At 42.4% G+C, this 13,205-nt stretch overlaps 1 protein-coding gene across 1 annotated transcript in view; it reads right to left on the reverse strand.

Annotated features, from left to right (window-relative positions):
• The window catches only part of LRCH1 (leucine rich repeats and calponin homology domain containing 1), a 243,846-nt gene that overhangs the window by 102,120 nt on the left and 128,521 nt on the right, over positions 1 to 13,205 (reverse strand). The window contains exons 3-4 of the mRNA XM_044287241.1: positions 10,528 to 10,654; positions 4,953 to 5,058 (exon numbers count right to left, since the gene is read on the reverse strand). Coding sequence (XP_044143176.1) covers positions 4,953 to 5,058; positions 10,528 to 10,654 — 233 coding nt within the window. The remainder of the gene's footprint in view (positions 1 to 4,952; positions 5,059 to 10,527; positions 10,655 to 13,205) is intronic.

The raw sequence follows: 13,205 nt of genomic DNA on the forward strand, positions 1-13,205 counted from the left end.
TCAAGTACACCATCTTTATGTTGGTTTCTTCTGATATTTGCAGACTCTATACGGACAGGGAATGTCCCACAGGATTGGCGCATGGCAAATGTGGTGCCAATATTCAAAAAGAGTCCAAAAACAGAGCCTGGAAACTATAGGCCGGTAAGTTTAACATCTGTTGTGGGTAAACTGTTTGAAGGTTTTCTGAGAGATGCTATATTAGAGCATCTCAACGGAAATAAGCAAATAACGCCATATCAGCATGGCTTCGTGAGTGATCGATCATGCCAAACTAATTTAATCAGTTTCTATGAGGAGGTAAGTTCTAGACTTGACAGCGGTAAATCAATGGATGTCGTATATCTGGACTTCTCCAAAGCATTTGACACTGTACCACATAAAAGGTTAGTATATAAAATGAGAATGCTCGGACTGGGAGAAAATGTCTGTATGTGGGTAAGTAACTGGTTCAATAATAGAAAACAGAGGGTGGTTATTAACGGTAGACACTCAGATTGGGTCACTGTCACTAGTGGGGTAGCTCAGGGGTCAGTATTGGGCCCTATTCTCTTCACTATATTTATTAATGATCTTGTAGAAGGCTTGCATAGTAAAGTATACATTTTCGAAGATGACACTAAACTGTGTAAAGTAATTAACACTGAAGAGGACAGTATACTACTACAGAGGGATCTGGATAGATTGGAGGCTTGGGCAGATAATTGGCAGATGGGGTTTAACACTGACAAATGTAAGGTTATGCACATGGGAAGGAATAATGCAAGTCATCCGTACATACTAAATGGTAAAACACTGCGTAACACTGACATGGAAACAGATCTAGGAATTTTAATAAACAGCAAACTGAGCTGCAAAAACCAGTGTCGGGCAGCTGCTGCCAAGGCCAATAAGATAATGGGTTGCATATATGCCCCAAGGCCAATAAGATAAAGGGGCATAGATGCCCGTGATAAGAACATAGTCCTACCACTTTACAAATCACTAGTCAGACCACACATGGAGTACTGTGCACAGTTCTGGGCCCCTGTGAACAAGGCAGACATAGCAGAGCTGGAGAAGATCCAGAGGAGGGCAACTAAAGTAATAACTGGAATGGGGCAACTACAGTACCCTGAAAGATTATCAAAATTAGGGTTATTCACTTTAGAAAAAAGACGACTGAGAGGAGATCTAATTACTATGTATAAATATATCAGAGGTCAGTACAGCGATCTATCCCATCAGCTATTTATCCCCAGGACTGTGACTGTGACGAGGGGACATTCTCTGCGTCTGGAGGAAAGAAGGTTTGTACACAAACATAGAAGAGGATTCTTTACGGTAAGAGCAGTGAGACTATGGAGCTCTCTGCCCGAGGAGGTGGTGACGGTGAGTACAATAAAGGAATTCAAGAGGGGCCTGGATGTATTTCTGGAGTGTAATAATATTACAGGCTATAGCTACTAGAGAGGGGTCGTTGATCCAGGGAGTTATTCTGATTGCCTGATTGGAGTCGGGAAGGAATTTTTAATTCCCCTAAAGTGGGGAGAATTTGCTTCTACCTCACAGTTTTTTTTTTTTTTTTGCCTTCCTCTGGATCAACTTGCAGGATGACAGGCCGAACTGGATGGACAAATGTCTTTTTTCGGCCTTATATACTATGTTACTATGTTACTATGTTGGTTTCTATTGTACAATGTAAAACTAATTTGCCTTTTTTAAGGACCATATAAAATGCAAAGCTTATTTAAATTGGTATTAGGAATAATATTGCAAGTTATTGTTCACTGCATTGAGACATGTAATTCACGCACACATTCAATTTTGATAACTTCCATTAACACAGATACAGTGGGATGCGAAAGTTTGGGCAACCTTGTTAATCGTCATGATTTTCCTGTATAAATCTTTGCTTGTTACGATAAAAATGTCAGTTAAATATATCATATAGAAGACACACACAGTGATATTTGAGAAGTGAAATGAAGTTTATTGGATTTACAGAAAGTGTGCTATAATTGTTTAAACAAAATTAGGCAGGTGCATAAATTTGGGCACTGTTGTCATTTTATTGATTCCAAAACCTTTAGAACTAATTATTGGAACTCAAATTGGCTTGGTAAGCTCAGTGACCCCTGGCCTACATACACAGGTGAATCCAATTATGAAAAGAGTATTTAAGGGGGTCAATTGTAAGTTTCCCTCCTCTTTTAATTTTCTCTGAAGAGTAGCAACATGGGGGTCTGAAAACAACTCTCAAATGACCTGAAGACAAAGATTGTTCACTATCATGGTTTAGGGGAAGGATACAGAAAGCTGTCTCAGAGATTTCAGCTGTCTGTTTCCACAGTTAGGAACATATTGAGGAAATGGAAGACCACAGGCTCAGTTCAAGTTAAGGCTCGAAGTGGCAGACCAAGAAAAATCTCGGATAGACAGAAGCGACGAATGGTGAGAACAGTCAGAGTCAACCCACAGACCAGCACCAAAGACCTACAACATCATCTTGCTGCAGATGGAGTCACTGTGCATCGTTCAACCATTCGGCACACATTACACAAGGAGCTGCTGTATGCGAGAGTGATGCAGAGGAAGCCTTTTCTCCGCCCACAGCACAAAAAGTGCCGCTTGAGATGGGCTAAAGCAAATTTGGACAAGCCAGCTTTATTTTGGGATAAGGTGCTGTGGACTGATGAAACTAAAATTGAGTTATTTGGCCATAACAAGGGGCGTTATGCATGGAGGAAAAATACCACAGCATTCCAAGAAAAACACCTGCTACCTACAGTAAAATATGGTGGTGGTTCCATCATGCTGTGGGGCTGTGTGGCCAGTGCAGGGACTGGGAATCTGGTCAAAGTTGAGGGACGCATGGATTCCACTCAGTATCAGCAGATTCTGGAGACCAATGTCCAGGAATCAGTGACAAAGCTGAAGATGCGCCGGGGCTGGATCTTTCAACAAGACAACGACCCTAAACACTGCTCAAATCCACTAAGGCATTTATGCAGAGGAACAAGTACAACGTTCTGGAATGGCCATCTCAGTCCCCAGACCTGAATATAATTATATAATTGAAAATCTGTGGTGTGACTTAAAGAGAACTGTCCATGCTCGGAAGCCATCAAACCTGAATCAACTAAAGATGTTTTGTAAAGAGGAATGGGCCAAAATACCTTCAACCAGAATCCAGACTCTCATTGGAACCTACAGGAAGCGTTTAGAGGCTGTAATTTCTGCAAAAGGAGGATCTACTAAATATTGATTTCATTTCTTTTTTGTGGTGCCCAAATTTATGCACCTGCCTAATTTTATTTAAACAATTATAGCACACTTTCTGTAAATCCAATAAAATTCATTTCACTTCTCAAATATCACTGTGTGTGTCTCCTATATGATATATTTAACAGACATTATCGTAGCAACCAACGATTTATGCAGGAAAATCATGACGATTAACAAGGTTGCCCAAACTTTCGCATCCTACTGTATGTGTGAATAAGGCTACTTTCACACTGGAGTTTCTGGGTCTGTGAGATCCGTTTCAAGGCTCTCACAAGCGGCCCAAAACGGATCAGTTCAGCCCCAATGCATTCTGAATGGATAAGGATCCGCTCAGAATGCATCAGTTTGCCTCCGTTCAGCCTCCATTCCGCTCTGGAGGCGGACACCAAAACGCTGCTTGCAGCATTTTGATGTCCGCCTGACAATGCGGAGCCAAACGGTTCTGTCCTGACTTACAATGTAAGTCAATGGGGACAGATCTGGTTTTCACTGACACAATATGGTGCAATTGAAAACAGATCCGCCTCCCATTGACTTTCAATGTAAGTCAAAACGGATCCGTTTGCATTATCATAAACATGGTAATGCAAACGGATCCGTTCTGAACGGATACAAGCGTTTGCATTATAGGTGCGGATCCGTCTGTGCAGATACCAGACGGATCCGCACCTAAACGGAGGTGTGAAAGTAGCCTAATATTAATAATTTGAAAAACCTTCTGTTATAGGTTTGCTTTAAAAAATGTCAGGTATTTTGCTGCCTGAACTGTTAGAAACATGCGCCAGTATTAGTCATTGATTAATATTCTAGCTGTCATATTTAAATTAGTTTGCAAACAAATTACTATATTAAAGGGATTTGCTGAAATTTAAATATTTGACCAGTACTGAGGATGGGTCATCAATATGAGATTAGCGTGGGTCCTGGGAGGTGGTGCTCCAGTGAGCGCTTAGGCCTCTTCCTAGGCAATGTGACGCCATGTGCATAGGTTACATTGCCTAGGCGCAGCTCAGTCCAATTCAGGTGACAGGAGCTGAATCTCCTTAAAGAGACCAGTCCTATATGGAGACTTACTGGAAGTACTCCCTGGTATGGAGACTTGTTGTCAATGCTCAATGGGAAATGAATGTACAAAGCGGTATCTCCAAGAAAGAGAAATATCTCGCCAGGGCCACCTATTGGAAAGTGTTTCCTATGAGTCAAGATCTGACTTACCAACAAGCCTTGGGATTTGACAAGGCCAAGCTATAATTCATTGTCAAATTGATGAAAGTTGGATCTTGACTTACAAGAAACCATTCCCAATAGCTTGCACTGGGGAGATGGCTTTCTTTCTTGAGAGATACTTCTGCATTTTCACAGGAGAGAAGCCACCACCAGAGAGTGTGTGTATATGGTGGGGTCTGAAGAACAGCTGTCAGCAAACTAAGCATTCAGACAGGAATTTAAAGGCCCAATAAGCATTAGACTACTGTCGGTGAACCTACTGTTTTTGACAGGACCAATCTGTATGGGGAACTCTCAACCTTCTGACAGATGATATGAAGGATGAGAAGAATAAGACCAGTCAAATTTAAACGCCCACTCCTTTTGTTTTCCCAAGCGATAAGATGGTGCCAGGTGTCTTTCTCTCCTCTCCCCACCGAAACTATACATCAGAACACACAACACTCTAGAATACTTACCCTGAGGTAGAACTTTCAGATAGTTTCTTCTTACATTCAGTTCACGCAAAGACTTTAGAAGACCTATCTGATGTGGCAAAGATGTTATTTCATTGCAGCTGATGTCCTGTAGTAACAAAATGAACGACACTTAAATGCTACTAGTAACTAAACCCTACGATAAATGCCTTCTTGGGTTGTGTGAACTATCACCACACATTTTACAGGTAACAGTAGAGTCACACCACTTTTGTGGATTATGTATGGTGGATACACTGGAAAGATATCATATAGTATATATCTAAAGACATAGACTTTCCAGTCTGTCATTAGCTGTAGAAGTGTGCGCGTTTGGCATATTTGGCATAAGTTTGGCCAGTATATATTGGTTTACTTTGACTGCATAGAAAACTATGAGGGCATTTAAAGGGGTTTTCTGAGATATTTTAACTGATGACCTATCCTCTGGATAGGTCATCAGTATCTGATCAGTAAGGGTCCCATACCCGGGAACCCTGCCCATAAACTGTTTTGAGAAGGCACCAGCACTCGCAGTAGCGTCTTCTCTCAACTTTGCCTAGGCCATATGACATCACATTTACTGGTCACATGTCTTAGGCGCAGCTCCGATACTGTGATACTAAGCACAGCCTCTATACGATGCACGGCACTGTGCTTGATAAGCAGAGAGAAGGACGCAGCGCTACTTGCGAGCGCCAGTGTATTGGCGGGGATCCACCGATCAGATACTGATTGATGACCTAACTAGAGGATACGTCATCAGTTATAAAATTTCTCTTATATCAATCGGTGGTGGTCAGGGGAGTCCACCTTCTGCAGCAGTTACAGTATGTGCTATATAGTATAATGTGCTCCCTGTACTAGGACTGACCTCGCAGATCTGTGACAATTATAAATGCTTTTTCATTATCGCCTCCTGTTTTATATGTCGAGGAACTCTTTAGCAGTGATGGCCAGTTTGCATAGTTCGCCCGCGAACACATGCGGGCTGCCATCTTTTTTCACAGGTCCTGGCGAGGCACAGGTAAGCCCTTACCTGTGCCTGTGCGCGAGCCGGTCTGAAAACAAATGCGGTCATTGGGAGCAGGCAGTTCCGAGAACAGCCCGATGAAGGCCCCGATGGCTGTTCTCGGAACTGGCTGCTCCCGCTGACCACACTTCTTTTCAGACCGGCTCGCGCACAGGCACAGGTAAGAGCTTACCTGTGCCTTGCCGGACTTGTGAAAAAAGATGGCAGCCCGCATATGTTTGCGGGCGAACAATGCGAACTGGCCATCACTGCTCTTTAGTAATGTGTAATCTTCTTAAGGCCCCTTTCACACGAGCGTGACGGACTAGGTCCGGATGCGTTCAGGGTGCGTTCAGTGAAACTCACACTATTTTGCAAGCAAGTTCAGTCAGTTTTGTCTGTGATTGCGTGCAGTTTTTCATTTTTTTCCACGTGGGTGCAATGCGTTTTTAATGCGTTTTTCACGCGCGTGATAAAAAACTGAATGTTTACAAACAACATCTCTTAGCAACCATCAGTGAAAAACGCACTTGCTTGCGGATGTAATGCGTTTTTCACGCAGCCCTATTCACTTCTATGGGGCCAGGGCTGCGTGAAAAATGCAGAATATAGAACATGCTGCGATTTTCACGCAATGCAGAACTGATGCGTGAAAAACAACGCTCATGTACACAGACCCATTGAAATGAATGGGTCAGGATTCAGTGCGGGTGCAATACGTTCACATCACGCATTGCACCCGCGCGGAAAACACGCTCGTGTGAAGGGGACCTAACTTCAATCAGCAAAATGGTGCACCAGTGGCTTGCAAATATGTCAGTGGATTACACGCTGTCCTTCACATGTGGCCCTCCGTCCTCCTATATGAACATGTAGCTACCCAGTTACTGTGCTCTAATGACAATTACTAGGCCTATCACTGGCAGTTAGTACCAGACCGAGAACCATATCACTGGCACCTGAATCCAAATTAAGAATAACATATTAAAGGGAACCTGTCACTAGGATTTTGGGTAGAGCTGGGGACATGGGCTGCTAGATGGCCACTAGCACATCTGCAATACCCAGTCCCCATAGCTCTCTGCGCTTTAATTGTGTTAAAAAACAGTTTTGATCCATATGCAAATGACCTGATATGTGTCCTGTGTCCGGAGATTAGTCAAGCGGAAAGGAGCCCAGCACCGCCCCGCGTCCTCTGAATCTCCTCCTGGCTGGCTGACGTCACAGAGCTGGAGCGCCAAAATCTCGCGATGTGCGAGCTAGCGCATGCGCAGTGTCGGCATCATGTTCATTCCCTGTACTGGCATCAGCACGGGGAACGAACTACGCATGCTCTAGCTCGCGCATCGCGAGATTTCGGCACTCCAGCTCTGTGACGTCAGCCAGCAAGGAGGAGATTCGGAGGACGCAGGGCAGTGCTGGGCTCCTTTCCGCTTGACTCATCTCCGGATACAAGACTCATATCAGGTTATTTGCATATGGATCAAAACAGTTTTTTAACACAATAAAAGCACACAGAGATATGGGGACTGGGTATTGCAATTGTCAATATATTTCATGTTCACCAAGGCATTAATAACATTTTACCTTAAATATTGCAAATCCTGTTGTCATTTAAAGGGAATATGTCACCAATGTTATGCTGCCCTATCTGAGTGCAGCATAAACTAGTGATAGAGACCCTCATTATAAAGAACGGTCGCTTACTATTTTCAGGCCTGACGGTTTCTTACAATAACGGGTAAGCAGTCCATTCAATGTACGGCACACAAAGTAATAGTAAGTGACCCTATGTTTCCAATCAGGGTCTCTGTCACCTGTTAAGGACAAATTCCCTTTAAATCCTATTTAATCCAAAAATGCTATCCTGCATTGTCTGCATCTCCATGTACTTAGTAATAAATAAAGTGATTATAACTGGTAAGATACAGTGGCATGCAAAGGTTTGGGCACTCCTGGTCAAAATGACTGTTACTGGGAACAGTTGAGCAAGTTGAAGATGGAATGATCTCCAAAAGGCATAAAGTTTATATTTTATATTTTAAGCAGAAACATTTTTTTATTTTCATCTGTTACATTTTCAAAATAACAAAAAAAAGCAAAGGGGTCCAAAGCAAAACTCTGGGCACACTGCATGGTTAGTACCTAGTAGCGCCCCCTGTGGCAAGTATCACAGCTTGTAAATTCTGAGTGTTAGCTGCTTAGAAGAACCCACGGCTGCTGTTTTTTGGGACAAGGTTAGGAGTCTGAGTATTTATAAAGCTTTTAAATTTCCATCACCTGGCCTTTCTTAACAATGATTGTGAACAAGCCTTAGGCTACTTTCACACTGGCGTTTCTGGGTCCGCTTGTAAGATCCGTTTCAAGGCTCACACAAGCGGCCCAAAACAGATCAGTTTAGCCCCATTGCATTCTGAATGGATATAGGATCCTCTCAGAATGCATCAGTTTGGCTGCGTTTGGTCCCTGTTGCACTTTTGAAGCGGACACCAAAACGCTGCTTGAAGCGTATTGGTGACCGGCTGACGATGCAGAGCCAAATGAATCCGTCCTGACTTACAATGTAAGTCAATGGGGACGGATCCGTTTTTCACTGACACAATATGGTGCAATTGAAAATGGATCCGTCCCCAATTGGCTTTCAATGTAAGTCAAGACGGCTCCGTTTTGACTTAGACTTTTTTTTTGAATGAATAATGCAAACGGTACCGTTCTGAACGTATACAAGCGTTTGCATTATCGGTGCGGATCCATCTGTGCAGATACAAGATGGATCTGCACCAAACGCGAGTGTGAAATTAGCCTTAACCCTAACATGCTATTTAAGGTCTCATAATCTCCTTGGGTTCCCATACCTTTGCAAGGTACTCCTTTCCTTTTTACCCTCTAAAATTGTACAAAACCAAAATAATACACTGATATTGCTTTGAATGCTGAAAAGTGTGGTTTATCTTTAACTTTATGCCTTTTGGAGATCATTTTATCTTCAACTTGCTTAACTGTTCCCAGTAACAGTCATTTTGATCAGAGGTGCCCAAACTGTACAGTTTACATGTTGTTAGTTTTAAGGATAACTTCACACCACCATTATTTATTTCAATTGTTCTGCTCCACAACAAAAATAGTGCTGAGGTTGGCATATAACTGACCCAAACGGAACCACACAAACTCCATTGACTATAATGGGGTCCATTCAGTTCCGTCAGAATCCTGCTTTTTTAGCCAATGCAGAACAAGCCCTAATAAGATTACATCACAAATTACCAGGGGGTGGTGTCAGTGGCATTGCATCTCATAAAGCAAATACTAGTGAAACCTACCATTATGGATGCGCTCATTAGTATGCAGGAGGTGCGGGGAGCAGTGAGTAAAGCGCTGGCTGTACTCACTGCTCCCTGGTCTTCTCCGCATATAGTGTGCACACTATGACCTGACTCTGTGTGATGTCAGGTCACAGTGCAGTGTGTGCCCAGAGAAGACCAGGGAGCAGTGAGTCCAGGAAGAGCCACTGGATGTGCAGAGTGGCGGCACCATCTGCAGCATTAGAGGAATATATATTGGGATTTGATCTGAGATCTGATCTGGGGGTCTGATCTGAGGTTTGACATGGGGGTCTGATTTGAGGTTTGACATGGGGTCTGATATGTTTGTCTCATCTAAGGTCTGATATGAGGATCTGATCTGAGGTCTTATATGGGGGTCTGATCTGAGGTCTGATATGGGGGTCTGATCTGAGGTCTGATATGGGGGTCTGATCTGAGGTCTGATGAAGATTGGGAGTTTGATCTGAGGTCTGATAAAAAATATTTTTTTTCTAATTTTCCTCTTCTAAAATCTAGGTGCTTCTTATAAAGTGAAAGAAAACTAGTTTTTAATTACGGTTATGTAATTAAACAGTAGCTGATTTTTTTTCTCTGATTTTATTTGGCACATGCTCAGTAGATGAACAGTAGCACACTTTTATATTTAATTATCTATGAAGTCCTGGAAAAGGCTTTACTTAACAGTGACGTGACATACAAATTACACCAGAGTGTAAAATGATGCAATTGATATAGGAGGGGGATAAGAGTGGTTACAAAATACATATATGTATATACAGATTTAATTGGCTAGTATACTAGCAGAATGACAATTACTATATTAAGACACGTCACCATGCCCCTTATGTCATCTACAAGACCAAGAACACCGGCACAGTCGGATGCATCCTACATGATTACTATGTGCTGCCGGTCTTGTAATGCTGCTTTTCAGTTCAAGCATTATAGTAATTTGTGACAAATTCACTGCTGTCACTTTGGCCTTTTCATTTTCATAAATCTTTTTCACTAAGTGATTTTCCAAAGGTCTTTCAGCTGCTTCGCTGCCAGATTTCAGTTTTTTTCACTAAGAAAGTACCCATTTTTAAGTCATTAGATAAAGTTCACAGTATCCCACTGGGCTTGGATAAATCTGGCTCACCTTAGATCCCACACATCAGCTTTAGGTTACAACTTCCCCCAAAAAGAAAGAAAGAAAAAAAAATGCAACTGAGGAATACAAATGTTATATTTAGTGACATACCAGCTCCATTAACTGCTGTAGTTGACCTATTTCCTCTGGCAGAAATCCAAGCTTATTATTACTTGCAATTAAGACTTTTAGGGGAAGACCACATATGCAGGCTGGCAATGAGGAGAGTTGATTTCGGCTGGAAAAAAAAAGAAAGAAAATGGTAGTATTCTTCATCAAGCTGTAATTTTCTTAGGTGTTTCATAAAGTCATTTTAAAAAAAGCTGCAAGGTCCCTCGTGTTTTCAAAAGTGCAGCTGAACAGCGTCCAAGAGAGCGATGTGAAGAGTGTTTCACAGCCAAATCTCTATATACAGCGAAGAATTGGTGTGTGGGAGGAAGAAAAGGCCGAGAACGTGTGGAATACTTATAGGAGGCTTCCCACGAGACAGCTCTGAATGTTGTGCAGATTCATCTTTCCATTATAACAACCAAACAATGAATGTATGATATCATAAAATAAAACAAAACACATGACATACAGTGAGGAACAGAAGTACGTGAACACCCTGCGATTTTGCAAGTTCTCCCACTTAGAAATCATGGAGGGGTCTGAAATTCACATTGTAGGTGCAAAAAAAATCAGGGAATCACTTGTATGATTTTTAAAGAATTTATTTGTGTTGCACTGCTGAACATAAGTATTTGAACACCTGAGAAAATCAGTGTTAATATTTGGTACAGAAGCCTTTGTTTGCAAAAAATTTGAGGTCAAACGTTTCCTGTAGTTCTTGACCAGGTTTGCACACACTGCAGCAGGGATTTTGGCCCACTCCTCCACACAGATCTCCTCTAGATCTGTCAGGTTTCGGGACTGTCGCTGAGCGACATGGAGTTTCAGCTCCCTCCAAAGATGTTCTATTGGATTTAGGTCTGGAGACTGGCTAGGCCACTCCAGAACCTTGATATGCTTCTTACGGAGCCACTCCTTGGTTCTCCTGGCTGTGTGCTCCAGGTAGTTGTCATGTTGGAAAACCCAGCCATGACCCATCTTCAATGCTCTGACTGAGGTCTTACAATCCGAACAATACGGTAATTTGTATGTCAACTATTTTTCTAGGCTTTATTATGACAGTGCTGCTTATACTCCTGTTTGTGTGTATAGTATACAGTATATGGCTGTATTTTTTGTATGTTCTATGTATACTGTAGCCAGATTAGTTATATGTACCATTACATGCAGCAGTATCTTGTCTGGCAAAATGCAGGTATCCATGCAGGAAATCTGACATGCCTCCTTATGGAATCCATTGGGCGCTAACATTGTCTGGCACATGCCAGATCCAGCGATTCCACTTTTCTGCACCCATGCTGGAACAAAAAAAAATCTGTATCTCAGCGCAGAAGTGAACCTTAGCCTCAGCTGTGGGCTTTACTAATTTATTAAATACTGTATTCGTGCATCATCAAGAAGTACACAAGTTAAGAAAATACATTTTCTGTGTTGCTTAAGTGGAGGCATTTCAAAAATGTGTGCTTTTATCTAGAAGGGCTGAGATACAATATTTGCTGTAAAAGAATTTACACAATCCAAGTTTTAAATAAACAGCTTGGTTAAAAACTGTGTAAGGATGCATCAACATATATTGTACTGTAATGGAAATACTCTGTAAAACAAATACTGTATATTGTTGATTGCATATCAAGGCTACACATTCCATGCACAAGACTAAGAAAAAAAACAACAAAAAGTAGCATTTATAAAACATAAACTAAATCTATTGTGCCGCTGGAAAGGTCATACTTGATAGTTCACGTACAGGTTAATACCGGTTCCCAGCAGAATGCACATTACAAACCATAATGGTTTACAACGGAGCAAGCTCACAGGTATAGCATACAGATAGTCTACGGTGTAGGACATGTCTAAGCCCGGGCACCACACCAAGGTTTCTCAAGTAGCCCGGGACCTATTGTGGTACTTGTGGTTCGCTGCGGGCATCCTCCATTGTATGCATTTTGCTGGGGATCTCCATTAGCAACGAGCCACAAGTGCAGGATTTGCTCCCCTATATATATGCACGACTGCATGTGGGTTTGAGCACCTCCTGCTAATGCCACCTTGTCTTTTTGGTTTGTATATATAGATTCCTGGAGGTGTATAAACTCCAATTTAAATGTGCCTGTTTTCCATCTACAGGCCACATTTAGGTGCACCTGCGAGGCCTGGGCCATATCAGTCAGTCTTGAGTGGGACTCGCAGACTCCTCCCTCCTCCCATTGCAAGCATGGTTACATGCTGGAGGTAACTGGTGAGTTGTTTGTGAGTCGGCCTCATGCTCCTGTAATTTGCCCACTGGCTCCTGGTATTGCCCATACGGCTCAGGTAGGAGAGTGTTAGGTCCCGGGCTATTTGAGAAACCTTGGCGTGGTGCCCGGGCTTAGACATATCCTACACCGTAGGACATGTTGACTAATCTCTCAATTTTAAAATCAGTTTGAGGGTTTAGTAAGACCGCAGAGTGCACCTGTCTTTGCTATTAGTTTGTTATATTGTTATATTGATTATCACATCCACATAATTGCTACCTTGTGTAGGATGTCTATTGTGGTACTTGTGGTTCGCTGCGGGCATCCTCCATTGTATGCATTTTTGCTGGGGATCGCCATTAGCAACGGGCCACAAGTGCAGGATTTGCTCCCCTATATATATATATATGCACGACTGCATGTGGGTTTGAGCACCTCCTG

The sequence above is a fragment of the Bufo gargarizans genome, chromosome 3 (assembly GCF_014858855.1).
Source record: "Bufo gargarizans isolate SCDJY-AF-19 chromosome 3, ASM1485885v1, whole genome shotgun sequence".
Lineage (NCBI taxonomy): Eukaryota > Metazoa > Chordata > Amphibia > Anura > Bufonidae > Bufo > Bufo gargarizans.